General features: G+C 45.6%; 1 protein-coding gene across 1 annotated transcript in view; it reads right to left on the reverse strand.

The window, feature by feature from the left end:
- csmd2 (CUB and Sushi multiple domains 2) overlaps nucleotides 1-27852 on the reverse strand; it is a 244295-nt gene that overhangs the window by 63797 nt on the left and 152646 nt on the right. The window contains exons 29-43 of the mRNA XM_030347780.1: nucleotides 27341-27479; nucleotides 26752-26939; nucleotides 22763-22957; nucleotides 21332-21448; nucleotides 18994-19107; nucleotides 15279-15374; nucleotides 14509-14712; nucleotides 13142-13266; nucleotides 10497-10593; nucleotides 8646-8750; nucleotides 8108-8226; nucleotides 6260-6329; nucleotides 4403-4519; nucleotides 4112-4321; nucleotides 999-1187 (exon numbers count right to left, since the gene is read on the reverse strand). Coding sequence (XP_030203640.1) covers nucleotides 999-1187; nucleotides 4112-4321; nucleotides 4403-4519; nucleotides 6260-6329; nucleotides 8108-8226; nucleotides 8646-8750; nucleotides 10497-10593; nucleotides 13142-13266; nucleotides 14509-14712; nucleotides 15279-15374; nucleotides 18994-19107; nucleotides 21332-21448; nucleotides 22763-22957; nucleotides 26752-26939; nucleotides 27341-27479 — 2085 coding nt within the window. The remainder of the gene's footprint in view (nucleotides 1-998; nucleotides 1188-4111; nucleotides 4322-4402; nucleotides 4520-6259; nucleotides 6330-8107; nucleotides 8227-8645; nucleotides 8751-10496; nucleotides 10594-13141; nucleotides 13267-14508; nucleotides 14713-15278; nucleotides 15375-18993; nucleotides 19108-21331; nucleotides 21449-22762; nucleotides 22958-26751; nucleotides 26940-27340; nucleotides 27480-27852) is intronic.

The raw sequence follows: 27852 nt of genomic DNA on the forward strand, positions 1-27852 counted from the left end.
TACACAAACAGGATCGTTTATGTTGCACTTTTTTCAAACCGCGCCCACGCACTCCTTTCTTTGCATATATATATATATATAGGAGGTATTCTGTACGCAGCTCTGCCACACCGGCTGAATTCAAAGACACAATGCACCTCTAAAGGTGCATATACATTGAAAGAAGAAATGCACACTTGAAAGTAGTAGCCAGGAGTACGCAGTGACAAGAGGTGTTGGTGCCAATCGTGTCTACTGAGAGATCTGCTACTTTCAAGCCCCCATCTTCAAGTATCCCATGGTACCCATGGGAACAAACCTAAATAGGGGTGATGAGAGATGATAATTCATCTGTCCCTCTCTTTTGCTCTCTCCCTCTCCATCCCTCCCTCTCCCTCTCTCTCTCTCCCTCCCTCTCCCCATCTCTACCTCTCTCTATCAATCTCCTGCATGTCACAGACGTTATATCAGGCTCAGGGTAATTTTGTCTTATTGAATATTTGACGGCCGGTGCAGGAGAGCTGGAGAATCTAGGTCAAGGACGACCATTACTTTGCTTTTCTCAATAAATCCCCAACCCTCTCATTTTACTTCACCCCACCACCACCACCTTTATCACCAGCACCAGCACCTCCAACACCCCCCCCCCCCCCCCCCCCCCACAAACTTAAACACACCCGCTCCTCTTACACCCTCCCTTTTGCCGATCTATCTGGCCAGTATTGATTCCTTATCGAATAGCACTTTCCGTGGGTAATGGCCGTTGGCCGCCATGATCAAGTACAATTTGCATTCTGCATAATGGACCAATAATTCCAGCGCAGCGTTAGTGTGTCAGCAGGTTACCTAATGAGTTCAATGATAAGTAGATTAGAGATTAATTAGGTAAAGCTAAAATACAATAAGGCTTGAGATGATTGTCACACATTGACCTGGTCCCCCTCTCCCCATACACAGAAACACATACACAAACAAATACACACACAAACACAAGCACACAGAAAAACACTAACACACACCTTCACAGCGGGGGATGGGGTGGTCCCAGTTGCGCGTGGTGCCGTGTTCGCAGGTGATGATGGAATGTCCCGCGAGCTGGTACCCGGGGAGGCACTCGAAGGAGATGGACTGGCCCACGTTGAAGCCCGCCCCCACCACCACGCCGTAGTGGAAGGGCTCCGGATCGGGGCACTCCTGAAGTTCATAGGCTGCGAGGAGAGCGGACTTTCATTAGGAGAAACGAGGACACAGAGACACCCAGGCAAAAATATCGGTAGGATGGTGATGCAGTGATATAGGACTGTCCATGGGACTCTCAATGGGAGAACAGACTGGAAGATGTTTGGAGGAAACAGATTTTTGTTACACCATGGCCTGCTGCAGAACCATTTAGGCCTGGATGGCCTTCAGTTCAGGGTTCACTGTAGGCAGCTGAGCTGGAACAAAATCCCTTTGAATGAAGTAAAGGTTTGGAAGGTTTGAAAAAAATGTTAACAGAAAAAATGGAGACCTCAAAGATGACCCGCGCTCTAAAACCACAGAATCCTATTTCAACTTTTCCTTTGAAATATAAAGAGATTTCATTAAGGCAGATGTACTGTAATTAATTTGGCGACTTCAGTTAGTGCTTGATGGTTAGAATAGAAAAGTTCTGCCCGGCTATACTCCAGTGACTCAGATAAGACGCTACTCATTGAAATGGACTGGCTCCATTGTGCGCTGGGTAATGTTGGCTGTATGGCTGCTTCACGTGATGAGTGTTGTGGCTGGAAATCATTGAATCCAGACACATTCTGCTGAGACCCAGAAGGTGCGCTTGAAGCACGCAAGGATAATAGTTTAAGCAATCAATAGTAACCTATTAGAAACATAACAAAGTCACGAATATTCGCAACACTCAAGGCGGCAAGAAAATCAATAATTATAAAAAATGCGTGTCTTATAAACGCTAAGATATCAACATTTGTCCATGACCATTGCAATTTTGTCCATTAATTTTCCTCTCCCTTCATGAACACCACACCTCACTTTACCGTTCCCTAGCTTCCTCTATAAACCTAAAGCTCGATGGTGTATTGTGCCCCCAACGGAGACTTCAAGGCAGCGCTGCATGGAAGGCACTCCCCGCCCCCAACAGCTTGCAAACCTATAGGATCAATTGCCTTGTTTGTGCTGCCAAGACCATTAGCTCACAGGCTACTCTCCAGCACTGTAGCGATTGGATTGGATTGGGTCTACCCATCTCGGTCTCCCCTTAAAGCACTAATAGACTCGCATGCCCAGCAGGTGCTTGCGGGATCACCTTACAAAATGACCACCTGCTGTGCCTATTTTTCCACTCACAGTGGTGAGTGATAAAACCTTACTGCCGGATGGATAAAGTGGAAATCCCCCATCCATCCATTCCACCCTACGCCCCCCCCCTACCTCCTCCCTGCCATCACTGCAGCAACCGTGCTAGCTTACACTGTTGGCCTCGCCTGCCTCTCCAGAACTCCTTCTACTTCTGCCTTTATTGCTCCTGCTGCTGATGTATACCTTTTTAAGCAAAGACAGCAGGGTGGAAACGCATATGACACCTCTAATAGTCGTTAGATATCTATATATGCATTTAAATGATGTAATGAAAACATATTGCTGGGAATGTGTTAATGCAGTAGGGGGTATTACCCGTTGCACAGGTGAATAATTGAATCGTTAACTTAGCCTTTACATTTACATACATTTACCTACTTTTTTTAGGCCATTTACATGGAATTATGGATTATTATATATGCATTCGATTTCTGCAGTTATTGAAGTGAGCGTTTTCGTCTGCTGAATACAGCAGCTGAGCAGCTTGCTGTAGCCTCGAGTAGAGAAGGCTGTAAAAATGGATTTCTACAGATCACCGTCTCTTTGTGGGAGATCATTCATGCATATTGTGGTGATGGTGGTTTCATGGTGTGTGTGTGTGCGTGTGTGTGTGTGTGTGTGTGTGTGAGCGAGGAGACCGTTTTGCCAAATATAATGGCTGCTTTCTATGCTAATGGCCACATAATTATGCAAATGCTCAACATATTTTCCATTGGCCGACTTATTTATCGCCTCTCAAAGACAAGACGAATAATTAAAGAGGGAAAAACGGAACGATGAAGAGAAGTAAAGAAAGAAACGAATTGTAAAATATGTTTACAAATATTTTAGAGAAAAATTCAAATAAGGAAAGAAGGAATAAAAGAAAGAGGGTGAAAACAAAGGATGAAAGAAACAACAACTTAACGAAAGAAAGAAGGAAGGAAATAAATCAACGTGGATAAGTCCCGTTGTCCCTCTGTGCTTCTGCCACGTTAGCCAAGGGGAGAACAAAACATTCACTCATAAGCCTGGCGCAGAGATGCAGACCGCCGCCTTTCAAAAAGCCGAAGAGTTCCCAAGTCTCTGTCACGGAGCGAACCCATCGCCTAAGTGATCAACTCTTGTTTCATGCAGAGATTTATGGATCCAAAGCCTTCACTGAGTCACTGCAGGTTGGTTCCTTTGATGCATGGGAGCTCCGTGTGTAATGCGGTAATGGTGTGCGTTTACATGCATAAAGGTTGCACAATGCAGCCAAAGTGACGTTAATCGTTCCTAAATGAACTTGCAAACGATAAAAGAAAACGCTTGTAGGGACGTGATTTAGCCTTTCTGCTTTCTGGAGTCATGATTCATCCCTATAACCTCTATTCCTTGAGGCATACTTGTGATTGTGTCAATTTAGGCAAATTACTCTGTTCATTTTGATTGCATTCTGTGGCCCCTTTGCAGAACCAAAAATAATCACTTTGTTTAGTAGATAGGCACTTTTAGGTGACAGCTGCCAGCAAATGTTTTGTTAGGTGGCCAAACAGTGGCAGAGGCATTGAGTGTGTATGTTGACTCGTTCTTTTCCCAAAAACAAATGAATAAACACATGTTCAAAATTGAAATCCACCAAATAAACAGTTTAGAACAGATAAGGGTTTTGCCGAAAGTGTTTTTTTGGTGATTTCAATTTTGAACGTATCAACCAAGTTTACACACACTCTACATTTACCGTTAAAATTATTATTCTCTGGTCACTGGCGTAACTGGCCCGCAAATTCCCTCTTAATGTGGTAGTGTCCCTTACCTTGGTACTCTAACCTGAATCCCGGTTTGTTCTGCGAGTGATCGCTATGGTAATACACGGTGGTCTCGTGAGAGGTAGTGAGCAAGGAGGAGGGAACGTCGGTGCCGCTGAATCGACCAATCACGGTGCTGGTATCCAGTGGCCCGTTGCGGATCTCTAAGAAGTCGTGGTTGGCCTCGGTGGAGAAGTTCAGGAACTGAATGTGGGCTCCTGTAAAATACACAGCGACCATTAGTACAATGAATAATCTGACGAGAACTGGGAGCATTAGCGCTAGGTTACTCCACCTACCATAACCAACCGGCAGGTATACTCTCCAGGTGCAGTCACTGTTGCTAGGGTAGTTGCCAGGGAAACCAGGACTTAGGATCATGCCCTCCATCTCCTCGTGGATACCACCGCATTGAGCTAGGGAAAAGACGGTCTGATGTTGAATACGCAACAAAATGAGCAAAATTTGCACCGCAGAGCAAGATTTCCCTATGATTTCTCCAGAAATACATCAAACACTAGAAATAGAATGGCATCTGTCCACGTGTTGTGTTTTTGTGTGTGTGGAGACTGAGCAACCTCTTAAAAAGAGAAGACTTTATGTTCCCTGTTGAAAGCGAACAACCAGGGAAAAAAAATAGGTACGCCATAAAAAAATGGGTCATTCACTTTATAGGTCTATCAAGAGAGGAGAAGAGAGATCAAGTATATCAAAGGAGCCCTGAAGTACTTCTGATCTCTCTTCACATGCCACATTTTCCAAGACCAAGAGACGCATCGCTCAGTATGCTAACGTGCTGTTTCATCTATCGTCTTCCTTTCCGCTCACACTCACTCTCACCCTCAGAAGACTTTCATATTCCCGTGGCCATTGAGAATAAAGCACCATTCAAAAAAACCTTTTCTAAAAACAAAAATACTTTTAGCTATGTGTTTATATTTTGATTCTGACCGGGATCGTATCTTCTTCTTTATTTGATGATTACTAGTGTGTTATCGCAGTTTAGCTTGTGACCAAAATATCTTTCATTTAATTGAGGAAAATATGGGAATCTGGTGAAACCAATCGCAGGGAGGTAACAACTATACACAGTACAAGCTGAGTCAAGTTGAAACACGTAGGTGAACAGCAACAAACAGGGCCGCCACATTCAACAGTGTGAGTGGTGGTGGTGGAAACCGCCACCACTACGAGCTACGCTACGAGCTATGCTATGAGCTAAGTGGAGGGCGGAGTCGTCGGGTGAATAAGTGTTTGGGGTTAAAAGTTTGCCTGTGCCAGCAGAAAAAAAGAAGCTGTGGCTAATCACAGAACTGCTGATGCCTGCAAACGCCATGAATCCCCCCCCTGGCCTTTGACCATCACTGCCGGGCGATGGACCTAATTAGGCAATAGTAGGTCGTTCCAATAAGTGGGATCTGTTTGTCAGGAGTACCCCCTCCTTCCTCATGGACTGAAAGCAGGCGGTTAAAACAAGTGATGCAGAGAGCGTCAGCATCTGTTGCTGCTTTGGGGCATTGGCGACCTTCAAAGCAGAGATGTATAGAGAGATCAAATACACCCACCCACCCACCCACACACAGGTTTATATTCTACGTCAGTGAGTGTTTTTCCCCATCTGGAATGACAATATGCTGGCGGGGGGGGGGGGTTAACGGAGATTCCTATGGGAAGGTAGAGAGAAAGGTGTTGTTTTGTGCCATGCAGCTCAGTGTGTGTTCAGAGACCTTGAGGTCTGAGAAGCTTGTCTAATCGGTGAACTAGTCAGCCGTCTCCTAAGACACAAACGCACGCACGCACGCACACACGCACACACACACACACAAACCAGAGGCGTGGCCGGCTGGGGTCCCCTTGATTGGACCGTTTTTCTAAAAGGCCAGCTGTGTGGCAGATGCCACACCGTGACATGAAGATTTTCTGACAGAGTAATCTTTCTGATTGTTGGCTGGTTGTTAAGCTGGACCTTCGAATAAAAACACACACACACACACAAACACACGCGCACACATGCACACACGCACCGGCCTTCGGTGGCCCGGACAGTCCGTTGTCTGTGAAACGTGTATGTAGGCAGATAGAATATGTCTGGTAGGGATGGACAGCGGGAGGCAGAGGAGGGCGGAGGAGGTGAAGGAACAGGAAGGGGCTATTACCGATGCAGAGGGGGGGCGGATGGTTCCATCGTCTGACCGGCCCTGGCATACAGGAGATGTGAGAGTTCCCCTGGAGAGCACGCCAAACACACACACACACATCAAACAGACACACACATGACAAAAAGACAGACACACACATGTCAAAAAAAGCAGAGAAGAACAAAGAGGAACTTAATTAACTCTTCTGTTGCTTCAGTTCTCTCTCTCTCTCTCTCTCTCTCTCTCTCTCTCTCTCTCTCTCTCTCTCTCTCTCTCTCTCTCTCTCTCTCTCTCTCTCTCTCTCTCTCTCTCTCTCTCTCTCTCTCTCTCTCTCTCTCTCTCTCTCTCTCTCTCTCTCTCTCTCTCTCCCTCTCTCCCTCTCTCTCGTCATAAGTCTGCAGACACAGAGAACAACGGCACAGAGAAAGTGTCACAAGCATATCAAGCAATCGCACAGAGCAATTGCTCTGTGCGACTTGCTGAGCAAGAAGGAAATAAAATGAGTGTGTGAGAGAGACAGAGAAACAGTGATATGCAGAGGGACATATTACACATAATTCATGGATTGATCAGTACGCCTGCTTGAATAGGAAGCAGACAACACGAGTGATAGCCTGACGAAACTCCCATCCTGCGAGGTGGCTTACCCACGGCTGCGGGGAACATGTAAATATGAATAAATATATATACATTAAGCCGCAGCAGACTGCAGCATACTTGACCTTTCTGTGAATACTTGAATGGTAGCGACGCTGAACTGTCAGTCACAGTAATGAGACACGGGAACGATATAATTCCGGGACCGGGGGGGGGGGGGGGGAGGGGTTGAGGGGTTGAGGGGTGTTCCAGTCTGATACGTCCTGGATAGCTGTCAGAAACAGTCAAGCCATGTCAGCTTCACGGGTATCCAGCCTGCTGCTGGCGTTCTGTTTCGAGATCCAGCATGGGATAGACTATTTCCTTTTTTGTTTGTATTTTGTAGAAATCCATGCTTATCATACATCCATGTTATTTTCCTGGGTGCATTACAGTGTACGTTGTTCTGCTACTAAATAGTCAATGGAGTGCATTTACGCAGCGATTTTCTGACCTGGGGCAACAAAAACTCTGAGGGTTTAGGGTCATACTCACAGACACCTCAACCCTGGATTGAACTCCAGACAATGCCACTCTACCCCCTCAGCTACTGCCGCCCTTATAGCATTATACCAGTAAATAATGCATTTTATTTAATACATAGATGTATGTTGCATTGTTTTTCCTGACCAGTGACCACCTCTTCCTTCTTAACAACTACCACTGCAAATCAGCCCAAAGCCAAATATGCTATTTTGCGGTTGCTGATGCTAAATTCAACGCTATACAGTATGTGTCTATACAGAGATAATGGAAAGGCTTGTGCTGGACCAAGGGACCCCAGAGGAATAGTGAGGCTGTATGCGTTATATAAAGCATTTCTCTGACACTTTGCATCATCAATCATACGCTTAGCGCTGACACCTCTGTAAGAATCGAGAGGCAACACATACTTTCTTTTTGCCCACTTTGGGCAGACATTTCTCCAATATGACCCCAAATGAAAAGTAGAATCCATTTTTGGTTAACCCACTGAGGGGAACTGCATAAAAGTTTGCAGTGCATCCCGTCGAAGAAACCAACAACACTAAACACTATTACAAAAAGTCTGACAATGATATATAGTCAATCAACTTGAAAAAGTTGGTAAGTTTTGAAAACGTCCCTCATCTGTGTGCGCGTGTGTTTACGCATGTGTGCGTGTGTGTACGTGCGTGCTTGTGCGTGTGAGCTGGATGGTGTGTACATGGAGGTGGAGGTGCGCGGACGCTGTAGATAGGGTGGTGGTACCTGCAGCGTGTATCCGGGCTCACACTGAAAGGACACCACGTTGTTCATCTGGAGTCTCTCTCCCACCTTAAACCCGCTCATGGGCACCAACGGCTCGGGGCAGCTGGTCAGTGACACGGCTGGGAGAGGACACAGAAGACCACACCGTCATGATGATGAGGCATACCACGACACATTCGAATCAGACCACTCCTGCGTCACAGTGGGGCATGGCCGTCTAGCGCTGCGGTAGTGGCCCACTGGTTTACACAAAGGCCTCCATTGAGCAAGATGCCTAACCACTGCTTGCGCATTAATGCAAAACACAATGTCATCAACGCAAAAACCTCTAGCGAGAAAACATCCAAAGCAAACCGTTTGTCGCTTCGGGTGAAAGTGTCTGCAGAAAGTCCTTAACGAAAGATTATAAATATCAATAAAAACACCTCTGCACTATAACATTGACCTAGCGAAAGGTCAATAGAGGGATTACCCGCCAAAAAAAGGAAATGCTTTAGATTCCGTTCCTTTGCTCTGTACGTGACGGGACTCTCCTTACTTTTGTACTCCAGTCTGAATCCGGCGGCAGACACACTGATGTCTGAGAAGAAGTGCAGGTAGAGCTGGTTGGAGGTGCTGTTGAGGAGGGCAGGGACCGTGGTGCCTTGAGGGAGGAGGGAGGAGGAGGAGGAAGAGGAGATGAAGAGAAGCAGTTAAGCATGGCCACCCGATTCCTTCGGTGACTGTCTGGTCGTTTTTAGACGCTTCCTCATCCAGCACTTCTCCCACTGCAGAATTTGTGTTGTGGCTCTCTGTTGTGTTGTTACTTCAATATTGATCGTACCCTTTGATTGCGCTCAGTGTGGACTTGTTAGGCTTTTGATTTAAACTCGAGTGCTAAGTTGCTACATGAAATACTAATAATGCATCTGTGCAAAAAGGGTAATGCAAGAAAAATAAATCCATTGGCAAAATAGCTCTAATATCAAATTAAACCACAGGCTTGTTTGCCAGTGTTTGAGTAACTCCATGTTTGAGCACACAAGGGGACAGGGCTTTTGTTAACATAGATAAGAACAGATGCAGAAATCCATGAACCGCCGGGTCTCTGCTGAGTACCAAGGGGGAGAGAAGTGGACAACTGGCTGCACAGGGCAGTACAAGCATTCTTCATACCAGACGCTTTTAATGAGCAAACAGAGAACATATTCCCAATGCCCTTATCAATAAAGCCCTGTTTGTGTAATGCCTGCCCATACCATGGGGAAATGTTAATGGACTTTCTCATTGATTAATGGGATTGTACATGTGTTCATTCTTTTCTTTGCATCTTGTGTTTCCCTTCCTTGATACGTTCCATGTGTTCCCGTGAAAACATGAAATATGGATACATGGAGAAAATGTTACTGGTCTCCGGCACCAGGCTTTGCCACTGCTTTTCCAGTGAAACATTACACGGTGGATATTCTAGCAAACAAGGAATAGGAAGAAAGGAAGCCAACAAAATTGTTCTTTAAAACCAGGATGTTAGGACGCGGTTTTGCCAGCCCTGCTCCACTTGTTCCTCCTCATGATCTTGGTCCACGTTTCCATGCCTGCCATTTTTTTTCCCGCTCTCATCCCATTGCTTGAGGGCACTCCTAACATTTACCTTTGAGCGCAAACAAAATGAGAAATCTTTATTGTCATGTTCTGGCTAGGAGGTGGGGATGAGGAATCGCACACACTGTAAACAAATGCTTCACTTCATCCCCTCAGCAGCGTGAGCTAACCTTTTCAGTAATGCGCTGAGGATTTGCCTCAGGGAAGGACTGAGACAGAGTTATAGTTATTTTTTTTCATAATGAATTTGCCACCTGCCTATTGCATATTTGATGCGCCACTTAGTAAAGCTGTGAAGCCAAACACCTTTGCCAAAATGTGCTCTTTGGTTTCTTTAAATTACATTCTTTACAATTCCATCTCATTAGTCACAGCCTTGTCAAAAAGCAATACCGTTCCCAGTTAGAACACTTCTATTCGTGGTTCCGGTCTCCTGCAGGATATGCGATTTTTCAAAAGCAAATCTTTAGGTAGAGGTATTTTCTTTGCGCAAACAACGAGAAGCCTTCTTGGCAAATATATGCTTTTGACACACACACACACACACACACACACACACACACACACACACACACACACACACACACACACACACACACACACACACACACACACACTCAGATACTCACACATACCCCTCACTCTCACAAATGCAAATATTAACTTGTGTGAAGGTGCACAGCCACTTGTCTGCACACCCACCTACACGCACAAACACACACAATCATTCACTTGTGTTCACACAAACGATCTCTTTGCCCCCAACCTACCCATGCGCACACACAGACACACACACTCACACACACACCTGAGAAGCTGCCGAGCATGGTGTCAGTGTTGTCCCCTCCATCGAAAACCTCCAAGGAGTCCCAGTTCTGCTCCGTCACAAAGCTGATCACCTGGATCTGCCCGAGGTGAAGCACCCAGAGAGGAGATAAAAGGTTAGCACATAAAAGAAAGTCACACCGTGAGACAAGGACACACCCAAGGAGCAGCCATCACCGCCTGTTTTTCGAAGCCCTGGCAGGAGCGATTCATGTGTAGTTCTTCTGACGACCTACAGGTGGCTCACGGTAGGACAAATACACCCATTGATTTGGAGGAAATTATTATGTTATCATTGAAGTTAGTAAGGATAGAGTAATAATGAGTTCTAACTGTAAACTATTGCAAGGTGGCCATTCAATTAATGCCATCAAAACGTCAACCAAGGAACATGAATTTATTTTATAGTCTATTGACCGACCAAGCCATATCAAAGATAGGGAACCAAGTTACAAGTTTATTTTGACAAAATGGAGGACAACAATCGAAAACTGTATTTAGGATCAGGTAAGACTGGAACAGACATGATATTTGTAAATGATGTGGTTGGGAAGGTTAAAAACGAGTAGCCAACGGTGACTAAAGTCTTCTGCGCTATATTTATTTACTCCGCAACAGTTTCAAGCAACATCTGAAGAGCTTTCCACAGAGGCTACATGAAAGTTTCAACAAAAAAACTAAAATAAGTTAAAAAGGGTCAATTTACTCAGATCGATATCTTTGTAGTTTGAACGCGATAAACAGTCCTGATAACATATTGCGTGCCGAATCAACTCTCTCCCTCTTAAGGCTGAAATTACCTTTCCGTTTTCTTCGGCTAACGCTGAAGGGATTTGCCCTCTCATACTCTCTTTTACTCTCTCTCTTTCCCATTTTCTTTTTGTTATTTTCTCTCTCTCCTACCATTTCTCCTCCTGCCCATCTTCCTCTGGGCGTGTGTTTGTGTGTGTGTGTGCGTGTGTGTTTTTTTCGAAGGTCTAGCTTAACAACCAGCTTGGTGTGTTAATAGTTTGACAGAGAGACAGAGACAGAGACAGAGAGAGAGAGAGCGAGAGAGAGAGAGAGAGATTCTGCCCTCCTTCCCCATTCCACCACACACACAAACACACATTGCATTTGCACACAAATGCAAACGCACGCAGCTATTCCATGTCATTGAGTAGCGTGGCATGCTAAATGTGCTGGGGGGGGGGGGGGGGTCTGAGACTGGGGCGTTCGACCTCCAAGGACAGTCGGTGGACGTGAGGCGTACAAGCTAATAGCTGAGGGATGCCACTGAGGTCATTAGCTACAGTGACTAAACACAGGGCCCCGTGACTTTCCATCAGGCACATCAGTGGTGAGCCTGCCACCAGGGGGCTGATACAACGCAGAGAACCACAAGAACAAGGCGTACCGTACATCCCGGTCACTGTGTAGTGTAACACAAAAGAAAGTAACAATTTCCAAAAATAGAGTCTTTGAAGTTGCGATTGACTTCAAAAATGTGGGGGGATATATTTTTTGGAATTGTGCCGAATTTTATCAAAATGCGAAGTTGTTTTGAAGTTACACAGAACCAAGTCCATACGGGGATGGGAACATTCTTTTAAATCCTATTTAATACCAGTGCCTGCAACATGTTGGGTTCTTGTATGCGTTATTTCTCATCCTTTTGGCCCTTGCTCCTGTTCCGAGGGTTTTAAAAGCCCTTGACGAAACAACAGTCTATACTCCTGAAGCAAGTCATGCCGTCCCTCGGTGGCGAAGGGAGTGTTGGCCTTGGACGAACTTGACTATTATTTGTCTTAGCATTCGGAAATAGGCCTAACCGAGCTACAATGAATCTGAGCTGTCTCTTTTATTGTAGGGATTCACCACTGTTCAAGGGACAGGTTGCAGTCCGCTGCACAGGTTTTGACCCCCAGGGCATAAGTATGCCACAGATGTTGTGTGTGTGTGTGTGTGTGTGTGTGTGTGTGTGTGTGTGTGTGTGTGTGTGTGTGTGTGTGTGTGTGTGTGTGTGTGTGTGTGTGTGTGTGTGTGTGTGTGTGTGGAGGTGGCAGAAGGCAGCTGGAAATGGGACCACCCGTGCGTTGCCTGGTGTCCAGAACCACAGAATAGACCCAGGCTTCATGGTACTTATTACCTGTGTCTATTGAATTAACTTTGCATTACAGATCACCTCGTTTCTACCATTAGGGTTCCGGGAGTAGATTATTTTCAGAGCAAACTGTGATGTTCCCTGGGCTAGTGGTTACAATGGTCGTTCTAGTGGCTTTTCAAAGAATGACCTTAATGTCACAATGACCTTAATGTCAACCAATGTCAGCAATCAAGCAATTGATCAAGAGAGCACTTTGCCTTGTGGGTATTTTTATTCTTTTCAAGACTTGTATTGCATAAAACTGACACTTTGTATGTTACCGAAATAAATCTTGTAGTTGAAGTTATATGAACTGTTATTACATATATTCATCACTTGGTTGGCAGAACTAATGATTTTGAAGTTGCTATCCAATATCGGTGCCACACTTCAGATTGAGCTCATCCTTGCATGCAAATGCCGCAACTAAATGTAATTGTCATATGTGAGGGAAAGTAAGCAACTACATCTGTAGAAGTAAGACAAATAATAAGTGATTTTACCTGGATTCCAGAGCCTTCCGGAACAAGGATTTTCCAGACACAGTTGAGGCTGTTGAGGTAGGGCTCAGGGAACCCGGGAGACAGGATGGTTCCGATTCTCTGGGTCAGGTTCCCTCCACACGGGACTGTGGGAGGAATACAGAACAGGGTTGGAAGAGCCCCGTTCCACCGTCCTCATCTGTGGGTGTGTGTCCGGCTCTTCATTTTTTAACAAGGTGAATACATCAGGATTAAGTTGGAATAGATTCCCGGACAGGGATAGGCTAATCCTGGAGTTAAACCCCACCAGGATTCACCGTTGTGTTAGCCTAATGTGCCCGGTAAATTGACTTCACTGGTGAGAATAAACAGCGGGAAAAATCTCCTGTTTATCCTTTATCAAATACAATTGGGATCCTCTCATACTAGAGAATGAGAATTACATGTTAAAGGACACCTTTGGATTTCACAGTTTAACCAACACAAACCTACTCAAATGGGATGACACACAGCCCTCCCCTCACACACAGTGTGGGTATGTATGTACACACAACCTGACAATGTTAAACCGCTGTCCTCCTCTCCTGTTCTGCTAATGTTCCATCTGGTAACCGCTTTGGGGCGTTTGCTAGCTGTGTGTCTTCAGAGTCAGCAAACGCCTTGCCTGTGTGTGTGTGTCTGCAATTGTGTATGTGTGTGTGAGTGTGTGTGTGTGTGTGCGTGTGCCTGTGTGTGTGTGTGTTTGTGTGTGACCCACAGCAGTTCGGGCCACCTGTGTGACGCCTGGTTAGATTTGAAGTAACGCTACAAGCACTGGCTGGCAGCGCACATCTGTCTGGTAAGGGTTAGTGAGAGAGAGAGAGAGAGAGAGAGAGAGAGAGAGAGAGAGAGAGAGAGAGAGAGAGAGAGAGAGAGAGAGAGAGAGAGAGAGAAGAGAATATGTAAAGAAAAGTAAAGAAATAAATAAGGGTAGATGTGAAGAAAAGGACAAAGGACAATTGGAAATGAGAAAAGACAGAAAGAACATGAAGAAAAATAAAAGAATGCAAGTGACGAAGAAATCAGAAAACAGAAAGAACATGAAAAAATAAAGGAATAAAAGGAAATAAAACAGCGAGAAAAATAGGTTGAGTAAGCGATGACTAAAGAAAAAAAAAGCCACATACTGATCAAGAAAGGGATGAAGGAAACAAAGAAAGATGATTGGTAATGTGTGTGTGTGTGTGTGTGTGTGTGTGTGTGTGTGTGTGTGTGTGTGTGTGTGTGTGTGTGTGTGTGTGTGTGTGTGTGTGTGTGTGTGTGTGTGTCTATAAGAGAGAGATATACTGAGTAGACAAGATAGTCCTGGACATCCAGTTGGCATAGATCCCTCCCTTCATCGGTCCTACCTATGCAGCTGGGAATGGAGCTGTTCCACTGGGCCAGGGCGTTGGGCACAGTCAGGCACTCGATGGCGCTGGGGCCTTCCAGCACGTACCCGGGGCTGCACTCGAAGCGGATCGCTGCCCCCACCGCAAAGTTGTTTCCCATGCGCCGGCCGTTCCGGGGCTCTGGGACTGAGTTGCACTGCGTGGCACTGGTCCTCGGTACAGCTGGGACAGGGCAAATAAAGGACACACGCTCTGATCTCAGTCTTCACCCCTTGTTATCAATGCTCTCTGGCCAACCGGAACGGGACCTAAACCTCACTCCTTAGTGATTGGAGTGATGAGGATGAAGACGGTGCTGGTGGTGATGGTCAAGGTGACAGTGGTAGGGGTGGTGACGAAGGGGTGGTAGTGGTTATGGTGTCGGTGGTATAGTGTTGGGGTTGTGGCGGTGGTGGTGGTGGAGGAGGTTGTGGGAGTGTTGGAGGTGGAGGATATATTGATGGTGGTGATGGCGTCAGCTGTGTAGTAATGGGTTGGTGGTGGTGGGGGGAGGAGGTTGTGGGAGTTGTTTTGGTGTTTATTGTGGGGGGTTAGTGGGGGAGGTGGAGGAAATGTTGATGGTGGTGGTGGTGTCGGTGGTATGGTGCAGGGTGGTGGTGATAGATGTGTTGATGGTGGTGGTGGTGGTGGTGGAGGTGATGCTGGTGGAGAGGTTGATGGTGCTGGCGTTAGATGTTGTGGTGTTGGAGGAGAGGAGGGGGGGGGGGGGGGAGAGAATGGCGTCTTACCCTGGTAGACCAGGTGGAATCCCTTGGAGCTGGCCTGGCCCTTCGAGTTGAAGCGGATAAGGATCTGGTTGGTCGTCGCCAACGGCAACGACTCACCTTGGGGTCAAAGATATGACACTATTATTGTCAATTCCCCAGACCAGGTCAAGCCAGGGGATCTATGGTCATCTATTGATTAGTTGACCAGACAGACACAATTATATAACTTGCCAACATTCTGTCCATCGTCTAAGATGTATTTTAAGCTCCATAACCATAACATTTGTACTCTACATTAGAAAGTGCCAACAGCTTATTCTCAAAATGTCCAATGACAGTGCTTGGTTTAATTTGATATCAACTTAAACCAGAGCCCTGCTATACAGCAGTAATAAATTGTACAATACAACCATAAAGTACTCATTTACTTATTGATTTGCATCTCCCTTGCCTACATCTTGACTGATGCCGAAAGGGCAGACTATGCTATCCATCCATCTCATTCTCCCACTCTCTCACACACACACACACACACACATTCAGATGACTAGAAGCATGAGAAAACACACAGGCACACAGTGAGCTGCTCTCACAACGTGTGGCTGACTGACTCTCAGCAGCCTGCTCATTACTCTGTGTCTGCTCGCTGTCACCCTGCAGAGAGAGCCAGGCGGGCTTAACCCAACACACACTGTGTGTGTGCTACTGGGAGTCTGTTTTTCTGCGTTCTTTTGTGTGTGTATGTGTGTGGCTTTGTTTGAGCAGGTGTTTATGCAAGGATGCAAGTGTACATATACGTGTGTGCGTATGCGTTTGTCTGTCTGTCTGTATATGCAGAAGTGTATATGCTATACATGTGTCTGTCTGTGTGGATATGAGTGCATTTATGTGTTGGTGTGTGTGCGTGTGTGTTTGTGAATAAAAATGCACGTCTATACCTGTGTGTGTCTGTGTGTATATGACTGCATTTGTGTGTGTGTGTGTGTGTGTGTCTTTGCATGCATGCGTGCATGTGTGTGTGTGTGTCCGTCTGTGGCTAACCCTCAAGCGATGTGTCCTGAGATGACTCGCGCTGCACAGTTGCTTAACGCTGTCATCACCACGGTTACCGGAATTTTTACCGCAGGGCCATGGGGCATGCTGGGTAGTTTATTAGAATGCAGGCCTCACCGTCGTTCGACACCTCGCTGACAATGTTTCATAATGGAGCTGTTCATATGGACATATTCAATAACGTCTGTCAGCACATTACCCCTCAGCCCCCTTGGACACCCTCCAAGTGATAGGCAGTGATTCATTTCTTACAAGGAGCCACACCGTTTGGTTATCAGTTCCTTTTCGTTTTTCTATGTTGGGGTAACGTTATATTCACTTCCATTTCCTGCATGCGGGTACCAGCATGGTACCCATTAGTTTGACATGGAGACAGTGTGTGCTGCTGTGGCTCACGGCCACTACGGCTGGACGAAGGGTGAACGGCAGCAACAGGGAGTCGAACTTTCCACGAAACAAGGCCATTTATTTAGCCTCATGGCCACAAGTTAATGGCTGCTGAAACAAAGCCTGTTGATGCCTTCTGAAGAGTCGGTCGGTTTGAAATGAGGACGGAACGCAAAAAATTGAATTTCCAATCACAACTCAAATGATGGCCAATTACGTAACAACATGTCTTGTTTGAAGTCATCTATTCTCCCTGAAAAGAAAGCGCTCAGATAGGCCGCTTTGATTGCTCAATTTATTTATTTTATCTTCACCACCGTGTCACTTGGCGCGACGGATTTATGGCCCCCTCTACCTTTTGTCGTCTGTTTGTCCGTTCCCCCTCTCAGTCGCTTTCATTTCCTTTAACTTCGGCACTTGTTATCGCTGCGCCATTGATTGATTTGACAATCATTGAATGGCGATTTGTTTCACAAGACAATCACAGTCAGTAGACATTTACAAACAAATCGCAGAACGCTTTTATTGAGACCGGGGCCTCCTCATAAGATGAGCGCTTTTTCTTCTAAAACGTCGGTGTCATCACAGCCAACTGCCTCTTGGCTAAGCACACAGATGCAACAAAAACAAAATCACACACCTGGGCGTCTGCCACCTAAAGTAAATACTCCCTGGCTGCCCCTGCACACAGCGCGATGAAAACACAGGGCACACATTTAAAGCACGTTTGTGTGCGGATGCTTTTTTTTCGTCCTTTGTTTGTTTAGCGCTATTGTGGGCAGCCAGTGTGCGGCATGTGGGTTTAGCTCTGTTATCCAGGGTTTAATATCAAAATGGGCACTCAGGGCTTCACTGTTAATATAGCTCAAGTTTATTGATCCACGTATTCCATGTGTTTATGTGTTTTTTAAGAGCTGCCGTGGCTATGATCCAAAGCTTGGTTTTTGTAGTGCTTTTGAAACCAAACGAGGCGGTGGAGAATAGACGCTGCTTTCTGAAAGTCACACACTTTCATGTTCTCGCCCGCACTCGTCTAAACTTTGGGTGGCATTGTGTTTCTGCCTTGGGATGAATCAGCCGAAGCTCACATAGAACACCGTCTGGAGAGAAAAGGGCATTCTGTGTGATTCATGCTTTATACCGACTACTTTGCTCTAATTGTGGCTTTTAACTTGTGGCTGCCTTTCTGCTTTTGCCCTGGCTCTCCATGTTATTCCCTCATCTTATATGTTCATATGCTTTTAACTCTATATAAATATATGCATACATATATATATATTTATAAATATATACACGTTTGTATTGGTGCGTGTTCATATGCTTTTAACTTCCTAGAAATATGCGTGCGTGTGTTATTTGTGTGTGTGTGTGTGTGTGTTTGTGTGTATCTGTGTGTGTGTGTATGTGTGTATGTGCTTGTTTGTTTGTGTCTGTGTGTGCGTGTCTCTATGTGTCAACATGCGTGTCTGTGTGTGCCTGTAAGCACACTGGCTGTGTGTGCGGGTCCTTCCACGAACTCGGGTCCCTCAGGTGTCTCTTTAGTGGTGGCTGTCTCCATTGAGTTGTGTTGTGTTTACGGCTCTTGAGGGCCCAACTAAGGCCCCCCTTTGCAGATCGGCCTGTGTCAGCGGATTGGCGGGGGGGGTGTGCTGGTATCTCAATGGAAGGGGGATTGGGCTTGAGTAACATTTTAAGCACACCCCAGTCCACTGGCCCCAGGCTCGTTGAGTGTGGTTTAATGGCCCTGTGGTCACTGGTTATTGTTTCTGGTGCACACTACGCTGTGTGTGTAGGAGGGTTGTTGCCGCACACCTCTGCCGTTTAATTAATGTAGGCATGGGCACTTGGGTGGGGCGCTTTATGACACCGGTGCACTTGATTACTTACTGCTGGGAGTGTGTGTGTGTGTGTGCGTGTGTTTGTGTGTGTGCTTTCTGATCTTAATGTGATAGGTGCATTCGTGGCATGGCGCATTTGTGTGTGTGTGTTGTGTGTGTGTCTGCACTTGAGCAGGTGCATGCGTGTGTGCATGCGTGCCTAGGTGTGTGCTTGCGTGTGTGTGGGGCTCTGCATTTTTAGATGCAGGCACCTGTTTGGTTGAGTTTGTAGATGTGTTAATATATGCATTTATATATATATGTGTGTGTCTGTGCTTGTGTGTGTGTGGGTTTTCAGCTGGCAAATAATAAAAAAATGTATGCAATACTTGATAACCCCGTTGTGCACGTACGTGTGTGCGCGAGTGTGTCTAAGTGTACGTGTGTGTGTGCCTGCGTGCACAAGTGTGTGTGTGTACCTGTGTGAGCTCCGGACAGGGAGCTGAGGACACGCGAGATCTGCGTGGGGCCGTCGTAGACCTCCACCACGTCGTTGAGAGCCGTCTGGAAGAAGGTGAACTGGCTGAACACCACTGCAGAAGGCAAACAAAGGGGGAAAGGTTTCAGAGGCAGTCATAATAACCCCACAGAGCAGGCATGAACACAACATAATCACTGACATCCGCCTTCTCCAGATTCCCAACGTGCCACCCACCATTGTAATCAAGGAGCCGTACACTCCTCCCTAATCAAGAAAATAAAATGACTGCCTGGTGTATTGACATCATTTGATTATGATTTGTTCAAGCAGCACATTACACAAAACACGCATCATAAAATAAAATCAGTAAGGCACTAGGAATATCAGAATGGCATGTTATGACTGGGAGCAAAGAAGCCAACATTTACACATTTTATGTGTAGATCGATACATCTACGTCAGCTTGGTGGCTTGCCATTGGCTTGAAAGGGCTGTCAATCAACAGTCTGTTGGATAGAAGTGGCAAATAAGGTAGAGGCTATGCATGATAGACCATGCTAAGCATTATAGACCAATGGGACGCAATATGTTGTTTAAGTCCCGCCGTCAACTAGTACCGGTTTGCGCGATCTCTTTTCAACATGTGTCATCTTAAAGTTTATCTGAAAGGGAGAAAGGAAGAAAGAAATACGGGGGAGTTAGATAACCTTCCCTATACTGACAGACATAACAGTCGCAGCACGACTGGGACGTATCACCCTAATATCACCCCATGCTCCACACAATGTCACGCTGCAAACCCCTATCATCCTCCCTCTGTGGCTTCATCTCCACCTCTCTCGCCCTTGACCTTGGACTTTATCCCATCTATCTCCCTCTCTCCATCTCCCAATCTCTCCATCTCTCCCTTAAACGTAGCCTGCCTGCCCTCACACACACACACACACACACACACACACACACACACACACACACACACACACACACACACACACACACACACACACACACACACACACACACACACACACACACTAGTTGGCAGAAAACACGCATCACTTCAGGGCTAGTCTACTGGCGGACCGATACAGAACAATGTGGGTTTTTCAACCAAGAGCTGAATACACGGCCTTTAAGACGAGCCTGTCTTCCGGGCTGTGGATGAACACAGCCAGTGGCTTACAGATACCGATATCCGCAAGACGACGCCAGCAGTCGGGAACGGCGGCCAACATTAGAGACGGTATTGAAACGGGGGATTATTGGTGGAAAGTTTGTGAAAGTAAGTCTAGCCTATGCTGTGTGCTTCCCAAGTGTTTCTTAAGCATTTTTTTTTGTAATCCAAATATTATCCGACCTCGGAAGATCGGAGAAGATCTTGCGTGGGAAGCAAGCCGTGACCTTTAAGATTGAAATGCCAAAAAAGTAGCCTGAAACTCTAGTGCTTCCAGGCACCAATTACTTTCAGCCTTGTGTCTGTGTGTGCATGTGTTTTTGGGCATGTGTTTGTGTGTGCGTTTTTTTGTATATTTTTATCTGGATTTATGTGTGTGTGTGTGTGTGTGCTCGCGCGCGTGTGAGTGTTTGTGTGTGTTTTCACATGTGTAGTTGTGTGTGTGTTTGTGTGTGTTACTGTGTGTGTGTGTGTGTGTGTGTGTGTGTGTGTGTGTGTGTGTGTGTGTGTGTTTGTGTGTGTGTGCGCGTGCGTGTGTGCGTGTTTTCACATATGTGGGCGCGTGTGAAGGTAAACTACTTCACTTCTTCACTTCAACTAGTGATGTGGGTCTGTGTGTGAATTTGTGTGTATCTTTGGGATGTCTGTGTCAATTAGATCACTCAAATTCTTTCATCTTCCAAGTGGGTGACAGAGCCCTGGGTTATCCGACTGGTGAAGATATTTGGGCAAGCTTCAATTGAAAAAAAATTCTTGTACGTTCCACGCACCTTTAGGAACGAGCGATCAGGTCAGATAAAAGTACGGTAGTTCCCTCGACCTGTGCTTATTTTAAGCGTGTGAAAAGAGAATTATTTTCGCCTTTCCGAAGTTCTTATAATTCTTCCCTGCTTTCTTAATAAAAAATCCTAGGTGGAGGACACTTGAAGCTCCTTCCAAAGGCCCATTGAGCTTATTAAATTCCATTACAGCACATCGAATTATACAAGCTCCATTCATAACACTTCCGTCTTAATAAATCTTGAGTCTCTTCATTTGGCAAAAAAAAAATAAATGAACCCATTCATTTTGTAATCAATCCATAAAAAAACATTGATGCACATTATGCTTCCCCTTGTTCACTCGGTTCTTATGTTTCTTTGTGTACGCCTTTCTTGTTTACCGTAGTCCTTGGGCACAATAACAGAGTAGAGGCAAGTCCGTGCGCTGCTGTAGTTGCCAGGGTAACCGGGAGACAGGACTACACCTTCCAAACCCGAATACTGGCCGCCACAAGGAGCTGGAGGGAAGCAGAGAGAGAATTGTACATAATTATATATACGCTAGATAGATCAATTGAACGATTTCAAGAGAGAGCAAGGAAAAGATAGAAATGGCTCGATATATTTCTGCATACATTTACAGAGAATAGATGGATATACGTAGAATGATAGAGAATCATATACTGTATCAAAATAAATATATAATATAAACATAAATCGATATTAGTATAACCAACACAGAGAGAGAGAGATAGACAAAGAAAGAGAGAGAGAGAGAGAGATGGAGTGAGAAAGAGAGAGGCTGATAGACAGAGAGACATATAGATGTTGCAGTTAGTATATATATACTGTATATATATATAAATATATACAGTATAAATAAATCCAGAGAGAGAGAAGTTTAAATGATACATATATAAACATGAATCGATGGATAGATATAGTATATAGATTAATATATACAATATAGATATATATAGAGATCTAGAGATAGAAAGTAATACAAGTAAGTAAATGGATGGACAGATACAGTGGATTGATTTATGCACAGATAGATAAAGAAAGACTGACAGACATAGAGACATATAGATGAATCGATAGGCAAAGATAGGCCAACAGACAGACTTAAGACGGAAAGGGAGATGGATATATGAAGAGATAGGCGAACAAAGGCCTACAGGCAGACCGACAGACAGAACTACAATAGAAGATGTGATGAAACCAGAAAGGGTGCGATTCAAATTGTTTTCCATCTTTCTCCTCCCCTCCCCCACCCCCCACTCCATCACCAATGTTCCACTGCTGCTAAATTACTTTTCTTGTCTGATTGGGGACTCAGCTCCAAGGTGTCCCTGGTGTTTGCCACAGTGAAATTGCAATGTTTTCCAAGTGTCTCTCTGGGTTAGGCCTGAGGAGTCGAGGCCCAAATATCTGGGCTCTCTCCCGCTCTACTGCAGTAACTCCTGAAGGTTCGGCGATGCACTGGTGTCAAGGTGTGTGTGTGTGTGTGTGTGTGTGTGTGTGTGTGTGTGTGTGTGTGTGTGTGTGTGTGTGTGTGTGTGTGTGTGTGTGTGTGTGTGTGTTTGCATGTGCGTGTGTGTGTGTGTGTGTGTGTGTGTGTGTATACACATACCGCCAATTCATAAAAATATACTACGAACAATAGAGTGGCGCTTTTTTTGTGATCACTAGTAAAAGACCAGTGACATAATAATTGACCATTTTGGGCCTTTTTTCAGCGTGGGGGTGAGCTCATGCGTGGACACGCCCCCCTACTCGCATGCTGGGACTGCCTGTGGTTCTCAGGGCTGTCTCCAGATTTCAGTTCTTACCGATGCAGATGGGCCTGGGCTTGTTCCAGCTGGGCTTGCCGTCCCTCCCCATGACGCAGGTGAGGGTGGGATCCCCCTCCAGGGTGTAGCCGCCGTCGCACTGGTAGGTGACCGTGGAGCCCAGCTTGAGGTCGGTTCCCACCCGTGTACCGTTCCGCACCGCGCCCGGCTCGAAGCACGACTCCCGTGGGTTTTCTGCAGGGGGGAGAGGGGGGGGGGGGGGGGGGGGGGGGAGAGGAGGGAGAGGGGAACAGCAGGGAGGGAGGGAGACAGAGAAAAGGCCAAAGTGGTTATAATCTGTTATGAGATTTTCTTTTTTCAGTTTATTCTTACAGGGCCAGTGCTCGTTGATTTGCATCTCAGTAAATATGCTAGTGTTAGCCGACCGGCTAATTTTCAGCTGTTTTCCCGGGGCAGTTATTTTAATGGTAGTCTTCTAATATAATTCTAGTTCATTTGATTTTGTACTTGTTGAGTATTGCAGCTATTTTAGTTTTAGAATTAATTTACTCATTGTTTGCAGAAAACGTATCAAATTTATTATATGCTGTCATGCATATTCTTCCTATTGGGTATTCATTTTTTTCCCCATTCATTCATTATTTGTTCCGTGTTTCATTTTTTCCATTATTTTCATTCTTCCATTGATTTTCCTTCTCTTGGCATTACATTTTTTATGCTTAGTGTTTTATTCAATTATTCTTCGCTGCTATCTTTCCGTCAATAAGTATTCAGAAAGCATTGGTGGATATACCTGTTATTGTTTATGTATTTCCTCCATTCTTTCCATCAATGATTCATTCTATCTTTGTTTGGATAGTTCTCCCTCAGTTCCACTTTCTTTTACTTTTCCACACTCCCAGTGACCCTCTGGAACCTCCTGCTGTCTGTCTGTGGCCTATGGTACCGTGGGCGGCCCATGGGCATCTGCTTGCAGGTATGTATGGCGCTGCAAGCGGACAGACGGCTGATTGAGGGATACAGTGCTGGGACTCAAGGTCTGCTGACTACACACAACCGTCCCTCACACTGCACCTCGCTGTGCGCTTGACTGGACAAGACCATGCACATCAACTGTCTCTCATTCTCATGCACACCTGTGTGTGTGTGTGTGTGTGTGTGTGTGTGTGTGTGTGTGTGTGTGTGTGTGTGTGTGTGTGTGTGCACGAACACAGATGTGTATGTGCATAAGGGTACGCATATGCACTAGATACTCATACGGAAGCACAAATACGTACTCACATGGAAGCATCCACATGCACGTAAATGTTCACGTAAACCCACACACACTGCACATCCTTCCTTAGCCTTGATGTCAGCACATAAAAACACACAAAACCTCCACACACACACACCAACAAGTGCATGCAAAAATACACATGCACTCCTCCTAACCCCTGATCTATCACCAGCCTTGATGTGGACAGATAGATGCCATGCTTAATCTTTCACTGACCAAACTGTAGAATTCAGCCTATCCAAGCAGACCTGTCATTTGAGCAGACTTCCCCAAATGACACCCAACATAAACACAGCGACCTTGCCCCTACCAATCGAGCTCAATTGCAAAAACAAAACACCACCTCGGTCAAAAAACAACTTTGCTAGGATGTGATGTCTTATGATGAAAAACTCCAGACACTAGAAACGATAAAGGGAAGATGGTCCTTTTCCTTAATTGTTAATTTCTCTAGATTAGCCATTGATTACTAGGGAAGATGGGAGAAACCGCAGCTTTTAGATGCAGAAGGATAAGCTATTTAAGACAAGGTCCAACACTTCTTGAAGATGGTGCGGCGTAGCCAGTTCCTGTTAGCCAATTTCGGCTATGTTCTTTAGATTTTGAATTGGTAACTTAGTTCGCTTCCCCCCCCTTTCTTAATCATGTAGTTAGCAGACTTCACAAAACAATTTCAAGTGAAAGACCACTAGAGCCCCGTGGGCCTCTAGTGATCGTTCAATGTGTGTATCTGTTTGTCACATTACTTTGCCAATGGAACAAATTTCCTAAACAACCTGCTCTGAAAATGCTCTGAGAGTCAAGTCATGTCCGAAGAGAGAGGCAATGGAAAGAAAATGAGAGAGAAACAGAATCAGAGCAAGAGCGAGAGGCTGAGAGTGAGTCAGAGAGTGAGAGTATGTGATGTGTGAGAGAGAAACAAAGCAAGATCAAGAGTGAGAGTATGTGATGTGTGAGAGAGAAACAAAGCAAGAGCAAGAATGAGAGTGTGAGAGAGAGAGAGAGAGAGAGAGAGAGAGAGAGAGAGAGAGAGAGAGAGAGAGAGAGAGAGAGAGAGAGAGAGAGAGAGAGAGAGAGAGAACGAGAGAACGAGAGAACGAGAGAGAGAACGAGAGAGAGAGCTAGAGAGATAGAGAGAGAACGACAGAAAGAGCGAGAGTGAGTAGGACCTTGGGGCAGTTTCCCTAATGTGATTGCTCGTGGCAGCCCTGGCCAAATCTGAGTCGGCGGGGCCAGGCCGTCAGCTAGCGTGATGCCAGACCAAACCGACCGAAAACCTGCGGCCAAACACGCCTTCCGCGCCGTGCTGTTTGTCTGCAACAGTGTAGGTAATTGATGTATTATTTGGTTACGGTTCATTAGTGTGAAGAATGGAAAGTAGAGAGGGGGCGGGGGGAATTTGTGGAGCCCCACACTGGGTCCATCTGCTCCCGCATATTGACTCTACCATCCCGACACTCTGGCGGAGCACCGCACTAAACAGAGTCGGTGCTGAGTTAAGAGGTAGCCACTGTATAAAATGTGTTGCTCGAAAGCGCACCGTTTGCACCCCATTTGCATCTGACTTGGGAACAGACTGCCTGGCTGTGTGATGCAGAGAATGTCGACTTCCGTGATCGCTCTAATCCGTTATAACCCCCCCCCCCCCCCCTCCCCCTCACCTAACCTCAACCCGTATATGCCACACACGGGGCCAATGAACATGGTGAGTCGAACCAGAAGGGGTCAATCAGTCGATACATTGAATGATCGGTTTCGTGTGTGATCTCTTAGGATTAGCTTGGATTGAGGTAGTGAGATAAAGCCCCTGTACGTTGAGGTGTAAGCCCTAAACCAAGCTACCCCTCTCATTTAAAAGCAAAAAATATATAAAGATTTCAGGGAATATCTGTTATGTTAGCGTCAGAGGTGTTAGCGCTCCGTGGAAACATACAAAACGTTTCCAAACCTCCCCTGGAGGTATAGATTAGCATGAAAATAAAACACAGACAGGCCAGATCAGCAACAATGTCTGTATGCCAAGTCTCACTTTTGTGGGAGTGCAAGCTGTGATCGTTTCACACCCTGCCTGTGTGTAGGCCTATCTGTACCTTTCATGACGGCAACTAAATTCAAAAGGGCCGCAAATAAAAAGCGAGTAGCGGTTAGTTGGCCGCAGCGCGATGTGACACAGAGGCAAGCGCTCTAATTTACGAGGAGCTGTAAGCGCGGCGGCGAGGCATCGATCAAACGCCTTACTTTTTGTTGCAATTATTTATTTATTTTGGTTTGGCTGCTCGCAACGATAGGTCACTAATTACCCTAAGATAGAAGTAGCAAATTGTTGTGGCAGGGAGGGGGGGGAGTGGCTAACTGCAGAGACACCTTGTTCTTCCCATCGCTGGGCAACACTTACTGTATCTCTCTCGCTTTGGACTGGAAACAAACAGATGGTTTAAAAAATTAGAAAAACTTCCCCAAACTGTGTAGAAGCTTGGCAGCCATGACAGAATCATCCATTCCCATATTGCTGCAGGGAGATCTTGATTAACTTATGAATTAGGATTTTTTTTCTGCCAAATCATAAACAGAGAATAGACAGTGAATAAAACTGCACAAATGATCAATATACCAGAGTTCTGTAAAATCAATATCTCTTTAGAGTAAGACTGACAGCGAGAGCAAGAGCGAGAGAGAGAGAGAGAGAGAGAGAGAGAGACCCTTTATTGCAAATATGAACACCACTCCTCCAAACCAAAAGAGGGCGCACCTGTGTACTGCAACACAAATCCATTGCTGCTGAGGGAAGCGTCGCTGCGGAAGGCCAGGAAGAGCGTGTTGGAGCTGCTCTCGATGCGGTCGGGTACATCAATGCCGTAAAAGCTTCCCAACAGGGGGCTGAGGGAGTCTGGCCCGTCGTAAATGTGCAGGAAGTCATAGCTGGGCTCCAAGCTGAACCTGGAACAACAAGGGATGAACAATAAAGTTGATGATTGAGAAACTTGTTTACGGCAACGTAAACAAACGTAGCACTTGATTTGTGTTGTGGGAACTTTTGGGTTTAGATATTAGGTGCTCAAGCAAACTAAAGTGCACAGTACTGAATTGCAGCGACCGGTTTTTGACTCCCAGCAAAAAGGTTGAGTTGCATATCAGTAGCATACCTATAGGCACTCTTGAGCAAATTCCAACTCCTGCTAGCTCTTTGATAATGTTACCTTCCATTTTCATGATCCCCAGGCATTCTGGAGAAGGTTAAAAGTAAAAGTTGTAAACTAAACAAGAGACGGGGCTTGGTTGTGTTTCAGGGCGAGACCTTTCATGGCTGTACATAGTGTGTGGTTTAGGGTTGAGCTTACTGATTGAAGTTGAGGGCGATGACGTAGTCCTGGGTAACGGACACGGTCCAGTCACACTCTCTGCCGTGGGGGTAGGGCTCTGGGTACTCCGGGGACAGGATCAAACCACCGGGGCCGGTCAGGTTCCCTCCACACGGAGCTACGAGGAAAGATACACGATGCCTCAGTGAACGCTGCATTTACAGCCAACACAGACTGGTGTCACTTTTAAAGTTCGGAGTCAATCCAAAGGAAAAAATTTTAATCGATTGTCAAAGTTTTGAAAGGACAATCAATCATTATTTTTTTTTTTACTCGTTTTATTCTTGAGCCATTTATGGTATCCTAAATCAACCCAATATTGCTGGTATACATCTCTGAACAGAGTATGTGGATTTGGCAAAATAATGTTAAAGAACAAGATAAAAGGGATTGAGGGCTTTAACTTAAGCACCATTACCCATGCTTGAAGATCCCAAAAAAATTATGAAATAAAATGATAATCTGTGCTCATTATATCTCTTTGCGGCCAG

This window comes from Gadus morhua, chromosome 22 (genome assembly GCF_902167405.1).
Source record: "Gadus morhua chromosome 22, gadMor3.0, whole genome shotgun sequence".
Lineage (NCBI taxonomy): Eukaryota > Metazoa > Chordata > Actinopteri > Gadiformes > Gadidae > Gadus > Gadus morhua.